The 22,955-nt window shown below is 35.7% G+C and overlaps 1 protein-coding gene across 1 annotated transcript in view; it reads left to right on the top strand.

Moving 5' to 3' along the window:
• Positions 1 to 22,955, top strand: part of CNTN5 (contactin 5) — a 1,462,970-nt gene that overhangs the window by 922,030 nt on the left and 517,985 nt on the right. Inside the window, exon 4 of the mRNA XM_032640142.1 lies at positions 4,828 to 5,049. Coding sequence (XP_032496033.1) covers positions 4,828 to 5,049 — 222 coding nt within the window. The remainder of the gene's footprint in view (positions 1 to 4,827; positions 5,050 to 22,955) is intronic.

Here is a 22,955-nt window from a genome sequence, read left to right as displayed (position 1 = left end):
AACTAGGAAGAGAGTCTTTATTGTGGAGTGGTACAGGCAAGGCTGCTTGGAATAGGCTCAAGGGAGAAGGGGAGGAGAGGAATTGAACACAATGACCATCCATAGCTCTTCTCAAGAAGTCTTGATGTAAAGGAAAATAAGTGGAAGAAATGGTAGGTCAAGGTGCCCTTTTTAAGGTTAGAGGAATTTCTGTACAGTTATGGGAACGATCTAACAGGGAGACAATGATTGATGCTAAAAGAGAGACAGAGGGAAATTTCTAGAACAATGTCCTTCAGGAGTCAAGATAAGATGTAATGAGATTCAATGTACACAACTGGCCTTTAATAGGTGCACAGACTATTTATCCATAGCATATAAGTTAATGCAAGGCAGGGTATGTGAGTGTACATACAGGTGGTGGGAGCATGTGAAGGAGACTTTCTTCTGATTTCTTCTAATTTCTCAGTGAAATAGGAAGCGCCATCATCAGGAGATCCAACAAGGTATGGAGCTTGAGGACAGAAGATAAGATGTAAATATAAAAGTCCTGTAATTGAAACACCATTTCCCATTTATTTATGCTAATATATCTATTTTCCAGAGCTGAGGATCCTCAGAACTGGGATTGCAGAGTGGGAAAATCAGAGATGTCAGAAAAAAAGCCTGGGCAGCTAGAATGGCATCAGGTAGAAGAACTAAAAGTGCCCTTGAGAGAGGGATACCTCACTGAATTAATAATCAGTTGCTCTCAGACCAGGAGACTAATGGAGGCTACTGGCTAAGTCCAGGGTCTTTACGTCTAATGCAATGGAAATGGCAGCTTAGGGGTTTGAGACTCTCTCCAGAGCCTGGAAAGTCCTCTTCAGCTCCTGACTCTGACCCCACTTTCACGTACAACTGTGCATTGTATGTGGAGCAGTAGGGCAGCTTTGATACTGCTGGGCATCCCCTCTTTGCAGGGCAGCCTCTCCACACTGATCTTTAAGCACTGTCTACTGCTCTCCCATTTGCTTTGAAAGACTCTCTTCCCTTCCCTTCCCTTCAATGACATCCCACTTTTCTGCTTTTTCGCTTTCATTTCCAGGTTCTACTACTTCTGCTTTTGTTTGAAATGCTGGTGCTCCTCAGGTTACCATTTTAAACACTCAAGTTTTCATTTTACCTATTTCATTGGCAAATTTATCAATTCTCATAGTTTTTATAACCACCTCTTTGTTTACCATTTAATAATCTCTCATGAGCCTTTATGTTTACAGAATTTTATAATTAACATAAATGTGCTAGAAGCACCTCTAGCTCTCTACCGGCCCAAAACTGAATTATTGAGCTTTCATCTCAAGCACGTGCTTTTCCTGCATTTTTATCCATCTTCTTGTAGCACAGACCATCCTTAGTTTCTTACTTTCCCTTCCTTGCCTTCAATTCAATCTGTCAGTAATTTTATTTATTTCCTTCCCATACAAATGATCACCTTCTCAGTTCTGACTAATCTTTCCTTTCATTACAGTTTTAGGCTCTTGGGTAGTCTTTTTTCCTTTTGTCTTAGTCCAAATGGCACTTTAGCCAGAGTGATCTTTCTAAAATGCATATTGTTTTTTTTCCATTTTCACATGACGTACATTTCATCACTGGTCCCTTGCTTAATTATCCAGCCTTACCTCTTCTCTCACCTGTATGCCTCTAACCCTGGGTTCCAGACTATTTTAATCTACCAAGTATGACATGCTGACTTTCCTTTCCAGGTCTTCATATACTTTCTCCCCTTTGTATAGAATATCTTTCTTTTCCTACACAGAGTTTTGCTGAGTTAATCACTAACAGGCTTTCAGGGCTCAGTTTGGATAGTATTTCATCTGAAAATCATTTTCTGATGTCCCTAGGCTGAATGAGAGGATTCTGCGGCTGTGGATGAGAGTCCATAGGTTCCTGAATTTACTTTTCTCTCACACTAAAGTTGCACACATAGTTACCTTTCTTCTCCACTAGATCATAAGCTCCTTGAAGGCTGATGCAATACTATTTTCTCTCAGAATCCATGGGGCAATGGTTCCAAGATTCCTTTGGATACCAAGATCCGAGGATGCTCAAGGCCCTTGTATAAAATGGCTTAGTATTTACATATAACTCACACACATGCTCCTGAATACTTTAAATCATCTCTAGATTATTTATAATACCTAGTACAATGTAAGTACTATATAAATAGTTGTTGGTGTGCAGCAAATTCAAGTTTTGCTTTTTGGAACTTCCTGGAAATTATTTTCCCTGAATATTTTTGATTTGTGGTTGGTTGAATCTGTGGATGCAGAATCTGCAGATATGAGGGGACAACTATATTTGTTCATCCTTGTATCCCTCGCACTTATCCCCTACTGAGTTCTCATTACACGCTTTTTGAATATATGAATGAATGAATAAATTGTTAGATTTCTGGTAGCAGCTTTGGAGTCACTTTAATTGATGAAAAAGTAATTTCTACAGCAATAGATGCAACGGATTACATAACAAATGAAATCCTGTTGTGAAACACAACAACCAAATCCTAATTTGGTTCATCTCTAATTACATGGAGTGTCATAAGCCAATTATTGTACCACTTGGACAGTATGCATTTTGCATATATATATATATATATATATGTTTTACAAGCATTATCGTCGCTTTTTTGAACCTCATTGTGTCCTTTCTAGTTTTCCGTTGATTATCTTTATCTAGCTTTAAGAACTATAAGCCACATTCTCATACTCCATTTTAATTTTAAACACTAGCATGGGACAGTTCTTTATTTCTTTTGTGTATGAACAAGGTAGGCAGCTAAAACAAAAGCAAAAGGCTACACAGAGAAATGAGTAGTTTCAGAGACTACAACTACAAAATACTTTAAAGAAACTCATTCTCTTTTCATTACCTTACACCTCTAGGTGCCAAAACTTGCATTTAATTTCAGGTTTTAAAGGAGATTTTATGTCTACCCATAATCTGTTCTCATATAGTTTGCCCAGGAGAGCCTAGCTATTTTCAGTTAAAATTGATCCACCTTTACCAGACTTGTGGTTGAACACAAAGACTAAAGGACATGAATCTCTTAACAGCTCCTGATGGGATTGGACTACACATATCATGCTCATTTTAAAGGTGGAGTGCATCTAAAAATATACCTTTTTGAGTTTCAGAGAAATCATATTTACAATTTCATAGGACAGAAAATGTTAAATTTGATTTGATGCTTAACACCTAAAGGGTTATTTTCAAATCACAGAAATGCTTCATGCATCCCAAAATATCTCTATGAGACAGGATAATGATTCTAAATAATCTTAATTGTGAGAAAGCTTACTCACAAATATAAATTATTTTTTATCCAAAATTAAATTAACATCCATTAAGTTGAAATGTCAAATACCCTGACCAAAAATGTCTGACTCCTAAGGGTGCCCCCAAAATCAACGAATTGTTGAATACAGCCGATATTAGACATAGAAAAAATCCAATTCTTAATTGTTTTTTAGAATTCATCATAATTAGTTTGTGTTTTTAAACGTTTGCTCTATATACCAAGTTGACTTCCCTGTGGTCGTAAAGGAGAGTCAATACAATCTACTTCAGGCACTATGCATATCTTTTCTAATGAAAAATCTTGGAGGTTAAAGTAAAATATGGGCAATATGTTTCTCAATAATCATTAAAGGTAGGAATTTCATAATAGTATTCCTACTTAATAATATTGTTATATAGATTATATATAACAAACTCTACAAAACAAATTCCATCTATTTTTTTTTTACATTCCATAATGAATTTGACTGCTTTTCAAGAACATGAGGCACAACTTACAGTCTAGTGCAAATATATACGCTTCGTTAGACACATTTCCTACTATATGATAAATTTTAGGTGATGAAGATCCAATCTATATTTGTAGAATGTAATTGATAATGCTGTTTTCCTCTTTTTCTCATTTTTAAATAATGAAGAACTGATTTAATGTGTGTGAATGGATATTTTAATATTAAGACCAAATATTCCTGACAAAGAAAATAAAAGTAATGAAATTTGGACGGATTGCGTCCTTCTTCCCTCCCTTCCTTTCTTCCTTCTTTCCTTCATTCCTCCTTTCCTTCCTTCCTTTTTCTCTTTTCCTTCCTCCTTTCCTTTTCTTTTTTTTTTTTAATTAATTAATTTATTTATTTTTGGCTGCATTGGGTCTTCATTGCTATGCGTGGGCTTTCTCTACTTGCAGCGAGCAGGGACTACTCTTCGTTGTGGTGCATGGTCTTCTCATTGTGGTGGCTTCTTTTGTTGCAAGCACGGGGTCTAGGTGTGCTGGCTCCAGTAGTTGTGGCACGCGAGCTCAGTAGTTGTGGCTCACAGGCTCTAGAGTGCAGGCTCAGCAGTTGTGGCACGTGAGCTCAGTAGTTGTGGCTCACAGGCTCTAGAGTGCAGGCTCAGCAGTTGTGGCACATGGGCTTAGTTGCTCCACGGCATGCAGGATCTTCCCGGACCAGGGCTCAAACCCGTGTACCCTGCATTGGCAGGTGGATCCTAACCATTGTGCCACCAGGGAAGTCCATCCTTTCCTTTCTTTTCATTCCTCCTTCATGTCTTTTTTCTCTCTTTCTTTCTTTCTTGCAAAACACCAACTTTATAACTAGTAGAGTTTTCAGAAAATGTTTTAAAATATATTTTTAATATTTTGTTTTTTCCATTCCCACTGTAGTTTGCATTTCATTGCATCTCCAAGGGAGATTTTCAACAATGTCTTCAGAAGAAAAATTTTCATTAAAAAAAAACCAGTTTCCTCAGAATTCACTTTTCATTATTATTATTATTATTATTATTTTACAGAATACTCTGGAAGTCTTCCTGGTCTCTCTACTTCATATGCTACTTTGCTAAGAATTAAGAAGAGTTCATCTTCATCCCTCTATGGTTCAAAGACTAGACCACGATACAGCAGTCCTCCATTAGGAACACTGAGTGTTTCTTCACCGAACTGGCGAGGGGCAGCTCAACATTATTATTCCCCCATCAATCTTTATCATTCCTCAGATGCCTTCAAACAAGATGGTAAGTGTCAAAAGAAAATTGCACCTGTTGGAGTTAAGCAGGGAAAAAAGACTTTATTCAAGACCATTGCAGTAGGAGTTAAGCCTATTGTAATAGAGGAGAGAGGTTAAACTCACCTGTGAAACAGAAAGTGAGTTTTTAAGATCTGGAAAGGTGGAGGACATTAAGGAGGAGTTTGGCAAGTGTGATAAGGCCATTGGTGCTTATTGAAGTTAGCCTCTTACCATCTTATAGAGTCTGGGAAATAGGGACCCTCTCTTTTTTGATGATTACATTGCAAAAAAAAATGGCTCCCAGGTCCTTGAGAAAGACATTCTTGGGTTTTAAAACTGGTAAGAGACTGGGTAAGGATTTACATTTCATAGAAGCAAAGAAGGAATTTATAACTGCAGTTCTTATAAAGTAAATGCTCTAAGAAAATGGAGGTTAGGGGACCATAGTCAGGAGGAAACCTGTCAAATGGTAAGTGAAGCTGAGGAAAATGTTAAGGCTATCTTGGTCATAAGTTAGTCTTATGTTCCACACCTATTTCAAAAATTATTTTATGTATTTAATTATAATTGCTTCCAATTCTGATTTAGGATTAAGACTAAATAAATTCATATACTGAAAGCAAAAATATTAAATTTCTGAAGGACAATTTGACAATGAAAATCAAGAGCCTCAAAATAGTCATATCCTTCAATCTCATATTTTATTTCTAGAAATGTGTTTTGCATAAGGAAATAATAAACAATGTACACAGAGATATCAGCATATACTTAGCATTTATGAGTAGAAAATAAGAAATTATTCAAATGTCCAACACTAAGAAATCAGTTAAATTCAGGATGACTATGCAGCTATTAACATTATGGTTTGAACAACATTTTCTAAATGTTCTCTAACTTTGTCATTTTTGGATATATCAACAAAACAGTACAAGGCTAATTAACAGAGAGAAGCACTAGTGCTTGATTATTACCAGGTTCTGTGCCAGTCTCTTTTGCATAGCATATATCAATAATACTGTCAACAAACATTTGAAGTAGATATCATTACTGTCTTCTTCGGAAACGGAAACTCAGGGGGCAGATAAGTATCTTTGACAAGGTCACACTTCTAATAAGTAAACAATTTCATTCATATATCTACTGATTTTAAGTACAATACACTTTGGGCTATATTTCAATTATGATTGATAAAAGACTAAATATTTAGAGAAACATTTTGTAAGAACTAAACTACTTGGAAAAATCCTAGAAATTTCAAATTAGGTTGTGGTACCAAACCCAGGCAAACTCATCCCTCATGATTATGCCAATTGTTGCCATGTGGAGCATCATCTTATAGTGCTGGCATTTAAATTTTATTTAAGTATGGTGTTCGTTCCTTAAAATGTTTTATTTTTCAACGTACTTATAAGTTTTTAAATTTCCATAATATATTCTGTGAAAAAAATCAAGAGAATTAGGAGACAAGCCACAGCCTCGATGAAAATATTTGCAAAAAGGCACATCTGATAAATGACAGTTATTTAAATATACAAAGTACTTTTAAAAATCAACATAAGAACTTCAACAACATGAGTTTAAAATGACCCCAAAACCTTAACAGACATGTCATCAAAGAAGATATGCAGACGGCAAATAATTATATGAAAAGGTACACCACATCTTACGTCATCACAGCAATGAAAATTAAAACAACAATGAGATAACACTACACACTTATTAGAAGTGTCCAAATCCAGAACACTGAAAACACCAAATGCTGCTGAGGATGTGAAGCAACAGGAACTCTCATATCTTGCTGTTAGGAATACAAAATAATACAGCCTCTTTGGAAGACAGTTTGGCAGTTTCTTATAAAACTAAACATACTCTTATCATATGGGAGAGATGGATAAACAGAGTACAAATGATTTTTAGGGCAGTGAAAATACTCTGAATGATATCATAATGATGGATATATGTCCTTATACATTTGTCCAAATCTATAGAATGTACAACACCAAGAGTGAACCCTAACATAAACTATGACTATTGGTGATTATGATGTGTTAATGTAGGTTCATCTTTGGTAAAAATGTGAGTGATGTTCACTCTGTGAGTGATGAATCATTCTGGTGAGTGATGTTGATAATGGGAGAAGTATGCATGTGGGGGGAAGGGAGGTAAATGAGAAATCTCTGCCTTCTCATTTTGTTGTAAATTGCTCTAAAAAATAAATTCTTTTTTAAAAATCCATTACATTAACTCTAATGTCATACTCATCAGGCAGAGATGTGTTGGAATTTGTCTTCTTTAGGCCTTATTCATTATTTTATAGGATGACACCAAGAAAGAATGTATTGACTGAGTGATCAGAACTATGGGATACTATTGTATTTGGTATAATTTGGTATCACCTCGTGTTCTACTCCTTTGTTGTCTTGTTCCAAATATAAGTTAATGTGGTTCGCAATGATACATAGAATACAGCTAGAAAATGTGAATTAAAACATATGAAAATGATGAAAACAGCAAATATTGAGACATAAAGTGGAGCCAAGTTTGAGACTAATTCAAAGTGTCTGTATGCCTGTCATAGGTTAGTCCCATTTGTGGTAATTAGTTAAAGAAAAAGAAACTCTGATCAGTTACACATTTCCCACTCTTTCAAGGATGAAAATGAATCAGTTACTCAGTAGAAATGTAGCTATTTCTGATGCTAGCTTAGACAAATTTTTCTGGTGGGTCCTCATTAACAGTTTAATATTTGATGTAATGGTCAATGACCTGAATATTATTGTTATTGTATACATAACAATGAGTTTCATCTGCTTCAATAAAGGCAGATGAAACCCAATCATCAACAACAAAATTAGAAGTAATTATCTAAGACTGTGCTCTTCCTTTAATCTTTAACATACATACAATCACTTGAGAGTCTTGTTAAAATATGCCCCCTTTCAACAGATCAGGAGGGGAGGGCCATATAATCTGCATTTATAAAAAGCTTCCAGGTGATGCTTCTGGTCCGTGAACCATACTTTGAGTGGCGAGGCTCTAGGTTAGGGACCAGTTTGATATAATTTAAGTCCTTTGCTGCTCTAGTTTAATCCATATTTAGAGTATCAGGCAGAATGGATAGTCTGAGTATTTTCCAAGTAATCTTCCATAAGTATTGTTTTCCCATCTGAGTATTTGATAGATCTTGGCTAGATGTGACTTTGAGTTTGTTCTCTCTGACAAGAACCTGACATACAGCTTTTGTCAGGTAATTCCCTTTAGACTTAATAGAGAGTAAAGCTGGAGTTGACATGCTCTTGTGAAAAATGAGAAAACTAACAGAGCCTGAATAGAAAGTTATCCCACTTCTGCTCAGAGTGAAGCCCCAAAGTACCCCAGATAGAGTTAAGATTTTTCTGAGAAACATAAAAGTGTTGTTTGCAGATCAATTTGGGAAAGCAATTCTACTTCTGTATGCAAAACCTGGATAAACTCTCCCACACATGCACAAGGAAGTATAAAAGTACTTCACTGCAATGTAAGTTTAATAGCAAAAAGTTGAAAACAACTCACATGTCCATCAGAAGGGGAATGGTTACATAAACTGTGTTTTTCGTTCATTGAAAAATTAAGACTGTTAAAGTGAATAGACCATATCTTTATGAAACAAAATGGATATACCTCAAAATATAGTAATGAGCAAGGAAATTTACAGAATATTACATATGATGTCATTTATGTAAAAAATAAAAATAAAATATAATTTTCATGGATAACTATATATAATGCAATTTTTAATATATAAACTTGAGAGAGCAAGTGACTATAGCATTTACCTCTGAGGACAAAGGGGAAAGGAGAGCAGGTAAATGGTACCAGGATAGGGAAGACAGATGACCTCAACAGTGTGATAATTTATTTCTTAAAATATAAAATATGAAAATAATATGGTGACATCTGTAGTAGGTAGACTATAAAACAGGTAACAGTGATTCCCACCTGCTGGTATTTACAGTGTAATCCCTTTTCTTCCACTGTGGGCTGAAGCTAGTAACCTGCTTCTGGAGAATAGATTATGACAAAAGTAATGGAATATAACTATATGACTTCCAACATTAGGTTACAAAAGACTCTGGTTTTCATCTGACTTCTGTTCCAAAGGAAAATGCTTAATTTGGGCCTGAGTAAACAAAGCTTGACTGATTATAGGGACTAGATGCCTAAAAAGAGTACCAACCTGTTAAAATAATAGCAAGATAACACAGAAAAATAAAATAGATGAAACTTATAAAGAAAACCTTAAAATCATAATATTGTGAGAAGAATGCTCTGTAGCAAATATAGAAGTATGGTGAGGACATCAACAAAATGAACAAAAATTATATGTTTATTATCTCACAACCTTTGTGGGTCAGGAAGACAGATGTGGTTTAACTTGTCCTCTGGTTCTGTGTCTTTCACAAGATGAGACTCCTGTTTTATCTCAAGGCTCAAATAGGTACAGATCCACTTGTAAGCTCATTTACCTCACATAATTGTTCACAGGAGTCGGTTGATGAGGGCGGTTGGACTGAGTGTCTCAATTATTCATTGGCTTTGGCCAGCGGTCATTCTCAGGGGGCCTCTCTATAGGGTAGCGCAAAACATGGTAGCTGATTTCCAACAGCAGGAGCAAGTCAGAAGAGAAGGTAAACAAGGTGGCTACCAGAAAAGTACAACAGTGAGTCATTGAAATTTGGTTGAGGTGAGGAAGTAGAGCCAGGGAAATAAATTTAAAAATTTGAGCTGAACTCAAGAAAGGGAGAAGAGAAACGGAGAGTACCTGAAAGAGAGAATGCTGTTCATTGGAGCTGAGCAATCAGAGAAGTCATCTGATTGTCATTTTTCTTTCAACCTGATATTGTTATTTTGGATAATGACTATGATCACTTCAAATTATGCCAGTGAAATATTCCCTATACCAAGAGGTATTATGTAGTTTTAAAAAATGTAGTTGTTAATAGTTACTCTAAAGTCATTGTTTGAATGCAAGCAATGTCATTTAATTGATTTAAAAAATTGACTAAAGTTTAAATTGGAAATTCTCATGGTAATATAGGTCAATTGAAAGCCCTTATGAGTCAGCACCTCAAACACCTGCAAAACATGTCCTAGTTTTGGATTTTGCAATGTAGACAAGGGCTATTAACCACTGCTGACACTATACCTGTTCCTCCCATTATAAATGAACATCCAATAACTTGGTCTTTGACTTAATCTCTTCTTGTTATTGTGGTTTTAGTGGGAGTAAACTAAGTGTAGGGTGCATTTTATTCTTCCATATGTGTTGAGATGGTTAGGTAAGGTATTTTATCTTCCTTGCAGAGAGACAGTCAGGATTAAGAGTGATTCTTACTAGAAAGTTTAGGTTTTTACTGGTGAAGCCCATTCTTGAGATTCAGAGACTACAAATGCTACCTCAGGTGGAAAAACAATGTGGTTCTTAAAAGTAGCTGAAGCAAGTTATTTTTCGCTAAGTTTAAGTACATAATTTTGGATATATTTAATTCCCTCAATGATAAGTACCACCTGCAATTTATGTAGCACTCTGAGTCTACCCAGCCTTTGGAGTTTCTACCACTGGCTTCTGACGTCTGGAACAGCCCTGCAACCTACCAGATTTGTTGCCTCACATTCTCAATACCTTTGGCTGAATTTAATTGTTGATGTGGCTTATTTCCAGATTAGACTTGGAACGTGAGCAATGGCATCATGACTCAAAGTGGTCTCTGTGTTGACAATTTTCTGTTGTTTCCTCAAAGTACCTTTTGCTGATAAATTGTCTTGGAGGACTAAATAAAAAAATTAAATGATCTTTTATGACAATAGGAGTTCCCTCTGAGCAGGGAAAGAGGAATTTTAGTTGGATGATATACTCCTATATAAATCAGATGACTCCAGTTTCTCTCAGTTTAAAAACCATCTTTTAATAAAAGACTTACCATTTCATGACTATTCATTGAAACTTTGCTTTTATTGTTTTATGATTTCTTAATTTTTAGAGCTATTGCTTTTAGTTTCTGTTAGTATGCTTTTCTCTCCAATTTAACTATATTCCATTTGAGGAAAGACCATCTTCTATATTCCTCTTTTTTTCTCTTTCAGCACTTAGAGCAGTGCAAGCTTAGTTGGAGCTTAACAAATATTGTTTAATTAAAGAGGCATGTACTTGAGGAATTTGAAATCTGAATTTAGGCTAAATTTCTACACCATGACAGAATATTTACCTGAAGATTCTTAAGCTAAACTGTGTTTATTTTTATTACAAATGAAGAGGGGAAAAACAATGTCTTCCATCTGTTGACAAGGTGGCTTTGTGGTTTGACATCTTCTGAATGTTGTATGGGGTCAGTACATTTTGATTATTCTCATAAGTGATAGCATCTCTGAATCAGCTGACCTTTCTTTTATAGCCACATTAAAAATGATGAAAACATCTATTAGACTCTCAATGTATAGTATGTGCACAACATAATACTACTACTCATGAAACATTCATCACAAAGCTTTTTAATAAATCATGCTCTTCAAATCTTAGGAATACTTGAAAGTTTTATAATGACAGTTTACACTTGTTTACCTTTCATAAAGAAACTTAAATTCAGTGTTAAAAGGCAACTTAAAGAAAGGATTGGATATTTTTGTTAAGAATTCATCTTATATTCTCACAAACTGTGAAAAGTTTTACTCACATTGTAACTGTGGATGTCATTATAAAATGCAATTTCTAATTAAACATTACAAAATTTCTGGAAATTATCACATACAATATATCAATGATCATTAAAAGTGAATTTGGTTTAATTGTATTGGACATGACAGGTTGTTATTTCCTCTAGACCATAATACCAATATGCTTAGTTCACATTACATGAATAAGCTAGATGAGGCCATTAATTAGAGGTAACCAGTAGGCGGAGAGCATTGGGTCTGGCACTAGGCCTAATCTTTGAGAAAAATGGACACAGAAATAATTGTTTAAAAGAGGATTTAAGTCAGAAAGGCAAGTTTAGAATCTAGGTAGACATGGTAATGGCTGGTCATGATTCAGGAAACAATTGAAAACATAGTGTTTCAATACCAAGAAGCAAGGCTTCCCTAGGGAACCTGGCTGTAGAAGTCTCAGATAAGGTGATACTTAAAACCCTCCTGCAGGAAGAAAGTTAGTGTCTGGGTAGCCTATCAATAAGTGACAGAAATTTCAAAAAGGGTTAGAAGAAATGAGATATCAGCTTGATCCTAAGACAGGACTCTACAAGGGAAACCAATGTCTCAATAAACAAAATGACATACCAGTGCTTCAAAAGCTCCACTGGAATTAGGGTAGATGGACTCCAGGGTCATCATTTCACAGTAGAACTTTGTCCTCCTATATAGGCATCTCTGATGAAAGACTACTGTCAATACAGTGCTAACTTTAGGCTCTGGTTTATTGCTGGTCTGATTCTAAGAAGGGGTTGTACCTCCACTTTAGAGGTGTTTTTAAAATTTGTGGAGTAGTTTTGATTGTCTTAATTTTGATTCAAGGATGCTACTTTAATTTAGAAAGTGGAGAATAGGAGTGCTAAATGACCTATAATTACAGTACTCTTAAATGTCCTTCTAAACTTTCACATTGGTGAAAATTCTCTTTAAAACTTTCTGAGGCAAGAATCTAACTCTGTACTCTATTATATGCAAGGTATTTTTGGTACATAATGGAAATGAAAAACATGTAAATTACAGCAAGATTATATTTAGTTTTGTTAAGAACTTTAACAGAATTTGTTGACCATTTAGAAAATCACAACACCTAACACCAATAACACTCATAAAATTTGATTAATCTGTACTACACTTAGACCAGTTTGCCTTTGTAGCTGCTACATTAATGAGGGTTTTATTAACAAAAACAAACTTTGATTACTTCTTTATGTGTCCTATTACAATTGTTCTTGAGAATTTACATATTGAATTCAATATTGTTTTATAATGTTACTTATTTTTTATTTTATCCCTTCATTAGATTAAAAAATGCATATAGGTAGGCTAGAATATCCATTAATTTAAGAATCATAAGAGGAAAATTATAAAATACTTGTTATTAAAAGAATTTGATAACCACAAACCTAAAGATGGATGTGCAGCACTTTTTCCTAAATTCTATATTGTTTTTCTGGACATGTTGAGACCAGAAAGGATGGAGTTGTTACTAAGGCTCAGGAATAACAGAAGGGAAAAGGAGAAAGAAAAAAAACATATATATATGATTTTATGATTTATAAGTATAATTTAAACATTTGCAATTTATGTTACTCTACATAAGTGTCTCCAAACCTAGCCCCTGGCTTCCCCCCATAGGTAATGCCATCTTGCCCAAATAATTTGGATGATCTCATAGCATATCTTGTTTTCCTGATATAAACCTAAGAGAAAGCTATCTAGAGAAACTCAGGAGTTACCTTTCTCACATGCCTACCTTACACATTTTAGTTAACTGTCTGAAGATATATTGCTTCCATGGATGCAAAACACTTGGGAAGAATATATGCTTCCCTTATAGAAGACTGTCACCTACCCAGGTAACTGAGCCTTAAATTGCCATGTGATTTTCCTACAGAGGGCAAGATCAATATCCCATAACAAAAAATTGGTTCAAATGCAGAGACTAATAATGTTATACATATACCAAAAAGTGTTTATTATTCACATCGTGAAGCTTTCTGATGAGAGCAGGATAGGCTGGTAGGAAAATGGCTTGAGCAAGGAATGAGTTGCATTAGTTTTTGTTGTGGTTGGGGAGTGGGGCTGGGGTGAGAGTTCTTATGTAGGCTTGGGTTTTCGTGTTATGAACTTTCCTACCTGAGTCAAGGGAGGGATGCATATCATCTTTCCCTGAGGTGAAGCAAAAGGAAAAAAATGACTGGTGGGGCTTGAAAGCCATCTACAGTCAAAGATCAAAAATGAAGTCTGACTTGATTACATGACTGTACAGTGCAAGTCAACCATGTAAAAATGCAAAACAAGAAGCATAACATCCATATAATATAAATGTCTAAATAATAACACTGGACCTTCTAGAAAGGTTAATGATATAGGATTTAGAAATAGAGACACGGGATGAAAACCCATTTTCAGAATTTGGGCATGTGAAGAAGGACCAGGACTAAAGGATTAAGTAGAAAACTAGTTATAAAAACGGGAGTACTATAACCTGATATAGCTAGATATGAGGTGGAATGGTTGAATAGCTCCTGTCATAAGCCCATGGCCTGAGACTGTACTTAACTAAGTAGTAATCCAAAGGCCTGAACTTGGAAAGGAGAATATAAGCAAGACTCTATAATCTAATGATATATACTTCAGTGACCATTGCTTCCTAATCAAATTATATCTTCATTAAAAGCTTTAAAATTATTTTGCTTTTAAATGTAATATTAATCAAGGCAAGGTAATTCTGTATGCTATAATAAACAATTTGACATAATAAATGTTTCTTTTCTATTCACATCCCATTCCACTTCATTCTTCAATGAATAGTTCTCCATGTGGACAGTTTGGGAACCATCTAATATTTTGATATCTATTAGGATCTCGCTGGCACCTACTGCTTTTTTAGCTTTAGCTAATTTACAGGTGAAGAGAGAGGGTGAGGGCCATGTATGATTTTTGTGACGAGTCCTGAATTTCACACATATTATTTCAGTCCAGAAGCAAGTCACATTGGAGTCCCAGTCCAATCATAAGAAAGGTTACAAAAGTATTCCTGTGTTCGTAGGAAGAATAAGTGGGATTATTGAGCAACTAACCAGTTCCTGTCACACATGAATAGACAAAACCTATCAAATATAATTGTGTGCTAATGATGACATAAAAGTTCGCTGTAGATGAACATTTTGACATTGAGTATAAGTATATGCTTAAAATACTCTTCTTCATTTATTAATTGATTATGATTCAAATTGTTTAAGGTCAGTCTATTGGTTATATTAAAACAAATTTGTTTTTCAATAAATTAAAGTTTAAAGTTAAAAATATCATTTTGGTTAATTTCTTATTCTACATAATATTCTATCAGAGGAACATAAGATATTCATGGTACAGCCTTCATATTCTAATCTTAATGGCAATTTCCATAAATTAAGCAAGGTATTATTGATGTGCTAATCAACTCAATTATGACAAAATCTTGAGTAAAGTGTATTTATTTTAGAACAGAATTGAATCAAAAGATGTCTTCATCTAGGACATAAACTTATGTTACTTATTTAAGACATACTTTATTTTTGAGAATCCTAACAATAAAAGAGTAATTTGTTAAGAGTTCATACATTACTAGAAGCGATGAAGCTAAAACTGGATAAATATCCTAGAGATTATTAGAATGGAAAGATTATACTTCTAATTCTAAATGTTTAAGGCTCAATAAAACTTTTAAATAAAGCATTTTCATTCTCCCAAGTATGATTATTTGTAAATGATATTTTTATTCTTTACTTTTCCTGGGAAGTTCATAGATTTCATAGTTATGCCTTGTCTTAAACACCTTTTCATATAAGTAATATAGGGAGATAAAAAATAGTTTGTTAATTATCTATTCCTGTGTAAAAATTACCTCAAAACTTAGCAAATTAAAACAATAATCTTTCATTTTCTCACAGAGACTGTGGGTCTGGAATCTGTGAGTGGTTTAGGTGGGTGGTTCTGGCTTAAGTTGTCTCATGAGATGAAATGTCAGTCAAGCTGTTGATTGTAGCTGCATTCACCTTTGAAGGACTAACTGAAGGAAGTTCCACTTGAAAACACACTCATGGTTGTTAGTAAACCACAGCCTCTTGTTGATTGTTGGCCAGGCCAGAGATTTCAGTTTGTCTTGTGTGGATCCCTCCATAACCTGAAAAATTGTACTCAGGATATAACAACTGTCTTCCTCTGAGGAAGTGACTGACAATAACATTGGAAGAACAGTTTAAAGAACCCATACATGAAATCAAAGTACATATGACAAGATAACAGAAAATGATAAGAAGTAATCCTTAGAGCTCAGGAAACAAATGGAAGAGACAAAGAAAACCATTAAAGAGTTGAAACTCTAATTATTGGTAATATAAAGGCAACTAGAGCTCAGGAAACAAGTAGGAGAGACAAATAAAACCATTAAAGAGTTGAAACAATCATTATTGGTAATATAGAAGCAACTGAAAAGATAGAGCATAGCAAACAAATTAGAAGTCAAACAAATAGGAAAATAATAAAAATATAAAACTTGTTAGAGAGATGATAGAGCAGACAAATTTTTTAAAAAGCCAACATATGCTTAAGTGGTATGAGGAGAATAAAACAAATGAAGAAGAAATATTCCAAAAAAAGAAATTTTTGAGGAGGGAAATAAAGATGGTGGATTAAAAATATGTGGAGATTACCTCCCCCAACAAATACACAAAAAAGTACATCTACGTGTGGAACTCACTGAAAATGAACTGGAAGCTAGCAAGACTCCAATACAATCAAGTATATAAGGAAGATGCAGATGCAGTTGGGTAGGAAGGGAAGACAAGCAATTGGGTCAAGACCTTTGCCCCTGGAAGGGACTCAGAGGACAAGGGAGATTACACGGGTATATACCCACCCTGGGCAGTGAGCAGCTCAAGCCACAGACTGGGTGTCCCCGTGCTGAAGTCCCACGCAGAGGAGACAAGCCCCCTTGGCTGGTTGGAAGACCTTTGGATCAGATAGAATGTCTGGAAAAGCCTGCACTCCACTTGTGAGGAGTGTGCACATTCTAGTCCCCAAGGCAGAGCAGAGAGGGTCCTGCTCTAGTGGCTGCAGGTTTCCCATGACTGACCACCTCGTGGTTCATACCACAACCCAAGTCAAGTAAATGCTCTGGCCCTACTCAATCCATGGCACAGTGCAGTGCTGGATCTGGAGCAGCTTGACCAGGGAAAGGACTCTACCATGGGATGCAGAAGCTATCTGGTCCCAGGGCAGAGCCCAGGGAGGGTGGCAGCAGTCATAGTAGGCATTTCCTCAGGCAGTGTCCCCAAAGCTGCCTAGATCTCTGACAGTGACTGCTCCACCACAGCTAATCTCCCAACATGTGCTGAGAGTCCATGTGGGTTCTCCCAGCCCTGTGAAGTGACTCCACAACAGTGAGAGGGTGATGGGAGAAACAGAGGCAGGGGGCAATGATTGGCTGTGAGAGACAAAGGGAACTTGCACACAAGGTTGCATCTGAGCAGAGCCACATTCGCCTACACAGGCAGCACATGGACCTCTCTTTGCACATGGGTCCCACTTGCTTCAGCACACCCCTCTTCTAGGGCAAAGGTCCTGGTGTGGGGAGAGAGAAAAATACACACTGAGGAAACAGAGCCACTTTGAACTTGATCCTCAGGGCTTCTGCTCCAGTAACTTGGAATCAGACCCTACCCCTGACAGTGTGGTGATAGCCACTGATCAGAGAGGAAGTCTTGCCTCATACCCAGGGCCACCTTTAGCTCCTCCATCTCCAGCTCCACTCCCTACCAAGGTGACAGCTACCAGCACACCTTGAGGAAAGATGTGACTAGCGTCCACTTCAGATCCAGTCATCCTACCAAAGGCATTAGGCATACATAGTCTGCATAGGGAGGTTCACACATAAGAACAGCACTTCAAGACTGTAGTAGGTAATTATTTCACCTAAATTCATAGAGACAGAGAAAATTAAGTAAAATGAAAAGGTAGAGGAACTATTCTCAATTGAAAGAACAAGAAAATACCCCTGAAAAACAAATAAACAGAAATAATTTACCAGTTAAATAATTCAAAGTATTAGTAATAAAAATGTTAACTGAATTAGGAAAAATAATTGATGTAACCACTGAACATTTTAACAAGGAACTAGAAAATATAAAAAAGACCCAATCAAAAATAAATAATTCAGTATATGAAATACAAAACACCTTAGAAGGAATGAATAGCAGACTAAGTGATACAGAATAACAAGTTATCTGGAAGGTAGAATAATGAAAATCACCCAAATAGAACAGGAAAAATAAAAGTAAATTTTATAAAATGAAAGCAATTGAAGAGCTCTCTGACCCAAATAAACAAAATAGAAATGAAAGATGAGAAATGATAAATGATATCACAGAGATACAAAAAACCACAAGAGAATGCTATGAACAGTTACATGCCCACAAATTGGACAACCTAGAAGAAATGAACAAAGTTTTAGAAAGATACAAACTGCCAAGATGGAATCAAGAAAATCAGACTATTTGAACAGACTGATCACTAATACTGAAATTGAATTTGTAATTTAAAAACTCCCAGCAAACAAAGCCCATCAAGGACTGGATGGTTTCACAGGTGAATTCTACAAGACACATAAAGAGGAACTAATACCTATTCTTCTCAAACTATTCCCAAAACTGAAGAGGATGGAACACTCCAAAATTCGTCATATGAGGTTACAGCAACCCTGATACCAAGACCCAATAATAACACTACAAAAAAAGAAAATTATAGGCCAATATGTTTGATGAATATACCTACAAAAATACTCAACAAAATATTAGCAAACTGAATACGATAATATCTAACAGGGATCATACACAATGATCAAGTCACATTTATCCCAGGGACACAGGATGGTTCAACATTTTCAAATCAACTTTTTCTACTCTAGTTGCTGTGTTTAAAACTTCCCAAACTATGTTAAATAATAGTGGTGAGAGTGAGCATCCTTGTCTTGTTCCTGATTTTAGAGAAAATGCTTTCAGTTTTTCACCACTGAGAACAATGGTGGCTGTGTGTTTGTCATATATGGCCTTTATTATATTGAGGTAAGCTACGTCTATGCCTACTTCTGGGAGTTTTTATCATAAATGGGTGTTGAATTTGTCAAAAGCTTTTTCTGCATCTACTGAGATGATCATACAGTTTTTATACCTCAGTTTGTTAATATGGTGTATTACATTGATTGATCTGAATATATTGAAGAATCCTTGAGTTCCTGGAATAAACCCCACTTGATCATGGTGTGTGATCCTTTTAATGTGCTGTTGGATTATGCTTGCTAGTATTTTGTTGAGGATTTTTGCATCTATGTTCATCAGTGATATTGGTCTGTAGTTTTCTTTTTTTATGACATCTTTGTCTGGTTTGGGTATCAGGGTAATGATGGTCTTGTAGAATGAGTTTGGGAGTGTTCCTCCCTCTGCTATATTTTGGAAGAGTTTGAGAAGGATAGGTGTTTGCTCTTCTCTAAATGTTTGCTAGAATTCACCTGTGAAGCCATCTGGTCCTGGGCTTTTGTTTGTTGGATGATTTTTAATCACAGTTTCAATTTCAGTGCTTGTTATTTGTCTGTTTATATTTTCTCTTTTTTCCTTGTTCAGTCTCAGAAGATTGTGCTTTTCTAAGAATTTGTCCATTTCTTCTAGGTTGTCCATTTTATTGGCATATAGTTGCATGTAGTAGTCTCTCATGATTCTTTGCATTTCTGCAGTGTCAGTTGTTACTTCTCCTTTTTTTCATTTCTAATTCTGTTGATTTGAGTCTTCACCCATTTTTTCTTGATGAGTCTGGCTAGTGGTTTATCAATTTTGTTTATTTTCTCAAATAACCAGCTTTTAGTTTTAATGAAATTTGCTCTTGTTTCCTTCATTTCTTTTTTATTTATTTCTAATCTGATCTTTATGATTTCTTTCTTTCTGCTGTTTTTTTTTTGGGTTTTTTTTTTTGTTTTTTGTTTTTGTTCTTCTTTCTCTAATTGCTTTAGGTGTAAGGTTAGGTTGTTTATTTGACATGTTTCTTGTTTCTTGAGGTAGGATTCTATTGCTATAAATTTCCCTCTTAGAACTGCTTTTGCTGCATCCCATGGGTTATGGGTCATCATGTTTTCATTGTCATTGTTTCTAGGTATATTTTTATTACCTCTTTGATTTCTTCGGTGATCTCTTGGTTATTTAGTAGTGTATTTTTTAGCCTCCATGTGTTTGTATTTTTTATAGTTTTTTCCTATAATTGATATCTAGTCTCATAGCATTGTGGTTGGAAAAGATACTTGATACGATTTCAATTTTCTTAAATTTACCAAAGCTTGATTTGTGACCCAAGATATGATCTATCCTGGAGAATGTTCCATGATCACTTGAGAAGAAAATGTATTATGTTGTTTTCGGATGGATATACATTTATATATCAATTAAGTCCATCTTCTTTAATGTGTCATTTAAAGCTTGTGTTTCCTTATTTATTTTTATTTTGGATGATCGGTCCATTGGTGAAAGCGGGGTAAGTCCCCTACTATGACTGTGTTACTGTCTATTTCCCCTTTTATGGCTGTTAGCATTTGCCTTATGTATTGAGGTGCTCCTATGTTGGGTGCATAAATATTTATAATTGTTATATCTTCTTTTTGGATTGATCCCTTGATCATTATGTAGTGTCCTTCTTTGTCTCTTCTAACAGTCTTTGTTTTAAAGTCTAATTTCTCTGTTATGAGAATTGCTATTCCAGCTTTCTTTTGATTTCCATTTGCAGGGAATATCTTTTTCCATCCCCTCACTTTCAGTCTGTATGTGTCCCTAGGTCTGAAATGGGTCTCTTGTAGACAGCATATATATGGGTCTTGTTTACATATTCATTCAGCCAGTCTGTGTCTTTTGGTTGGAGCATTTAATCCATTTACATTTAAGGTAATTATCAATATTTATGTTCCTGTTACCATTTTCTTAATTGTTTTGGGTTTATTATTGTGGGTCTTTTCCTTCTCTTGTGTTTCCTGCCTAGATAAGTTCCTTTAGCATTTGTTGTAAAGTTCGTTTGGTGTTGCTGAATCCTCTTAACTTTTGCTTGTCTGTAAACGTTTTAATTTCTGCATCAAATTCTAATGAGATCCTTGCTGGGTAGAGTAATCTTGGTTGTAGGTTTTTCCCCTTCATCACTTTAAATATGTCCTGCCACTCTTTTCTGGCTTGCAGAGTTTCTGCTGAAAGAGCAGCTGTTAACCATATGAGGATTCCTTTGTTTCTTTGTTGTTTTTCCCTTGCTGCTTTTAATATTTTTTCTTTGTATTTAATTTGTGATAGTTTGATTAATATGTGTCTTGGTGTGTTTCTCCTTGGATTTACCCTGTGTGGGACTCTCTGTGCTTCCTGGACTTGACTGACTATTTCCTTTCCCATGTTAGGGAAGTTTTTAACTATAATCTCTTCAAATATTTTTTCAGACCATTTCTTTTTCTCTTCTTTTCTGGGACCCCTATAATTCGAATGTTGGTGCATGTAATGTTGTCCCAGAAGTCTTTGAGACTGTTTCAATTCTTTTCATTCTTTTTTCTTTATTCTGCTCTGTGCTAGTTATTTCCTTATCTTCCAGGTCACTTATCCATTCTTCTGCCTCAGTTATTCTGCTATTGATTCCTTCTAGAGAATTTTTAATTTCATTCATTGTGTTGTTCATCATTGTTTCTTTGCTCTTTAGTTCTTCTATGTCCTTGTTAAACATTTCTTGTATTTTCTCCATTCTATTTCCAAGATTTTGGATCATCTTTTCTATCATTACTCCGATTTATTTTTCAGGTAGGCTCCCTATTTCCTCTTCATTTGTTTGCTCTGGTGTGTTTTTACCTTGCTCCTTGATCTGTTGTATATTTCTGTGTCTTCTCATTTTGTTTAACTTACTGTGTTTGTGGTATCCTTTTTGCAGGCTGCAGGTTCTTAGTTCCCATTGTTTTTGGTGTCTGCCCCAGTGGGTAAGGTTGGTTCAGTGGTTTATGTAGGCTTCCTCATGGAGGGGACTTGTGCCTGTGTTCTGGTAGGTGGAGCTGGATCTTGTCTTTCTGTGGGCAGGGCTGCATTTGGGGGTGTGTTTTGGAGTGTCTGTGAACTCAGTATGACTTTAGGCAGCCTTTATTCTAATGGATGGGGTTGTGTTCCTGTCTTGCTAGCTGTTTGGCATGGGGCATCCAGCACTGGAGCTTGCTGGCCTTTGGGTGGAGCTGGGTCTTTGTGTTGAGACAGAAATCTCTGGGAGAGCACTCATCAATTTATATTATGTTGGGCTGGGAGGTCTCTGTTGGTCCAATGTTCTGAAGTCAGCTCTCCCACCTCAGAGGCTCAGGCTTGACACCATGCCAGAGCACTAAGACCCTATCAGATACACGGCTCAGAAGAAAAGTGAGAAAAATAAAAAAAGAAAGAAAAATAAAATTAAATAATTAAAATCAAATCAAAATAAAAATTAAATAATTAAATTAATTAAAATCAAATCAAAAATTTGATTTAAAATCAAATCAAAAATAAAAAAGAAAGAAAAATAAAATTAAATAATTAAAATCAAAAAATAATTATAATTAAAAAAATAGAAAATAAGAAAAAAAGAAGAGAGCAACCAAACCAAAGCACAAATCCACCAATGATAACAAGCACTAAAATCTATACTAAGATAAACATAAAAATCAGAAACAAGTCAGTCACAGACAGCAACCCCCAAGTCTACAGTTGCTTCCAAAGTCCACCGCTTCCATTTTGGGTTGATTTGTTGTCTATTCAAGTATTCCACAGATGCAGGGTATATTAAGTAGATTGTGGGGATTTAATCCGCTGCTCCTGAGGCACGGAGAAATTTCCCTTTCTCCTCCTTGTTCACACAGCCCCTGGGGTTCAGATTTGTTTTTTGCCCCACCTCTCGTGTAGCTTGCCCCCAGGCTTCAGTTCCTGTTAAAGCAGAGGCTGATTAGGATATTGTTGCTAATTCAGGCCAAGGGGAAGGGAGGCGTACGGTAGTTAAAAATAGAATGTGGGGCGAGACTGTGGCAGCAGAAGCTGGCGTGACATTGCAACAGCCTGATGCATGCCATGTGTTCTCCCAGGGAAGTTGTCCCTGGGTCACATGACCCTGGCAATGGTGGGCTGCACAGGC

The sequence above is a fragment of the Phocoena sinus genome, chromosome 8 (genome assembly GCF_008692025.1).
Source record: "Phocoena sinus isolate mPhoSin1 chromosome 8, mPhoSin1.pri, whole genome shotgun sequence".
NCBI lineage: Eukaryota > Metazoa > Chordata > Mammalia > Artiodactyla > Phocoenidae > Phocoena > Phocoena sinus.
The sequence above is the reverse complement of the archived record's forward strand: the minus strand, read 5'-3'. Positions and strand labels throughout refer to the sequence as shown.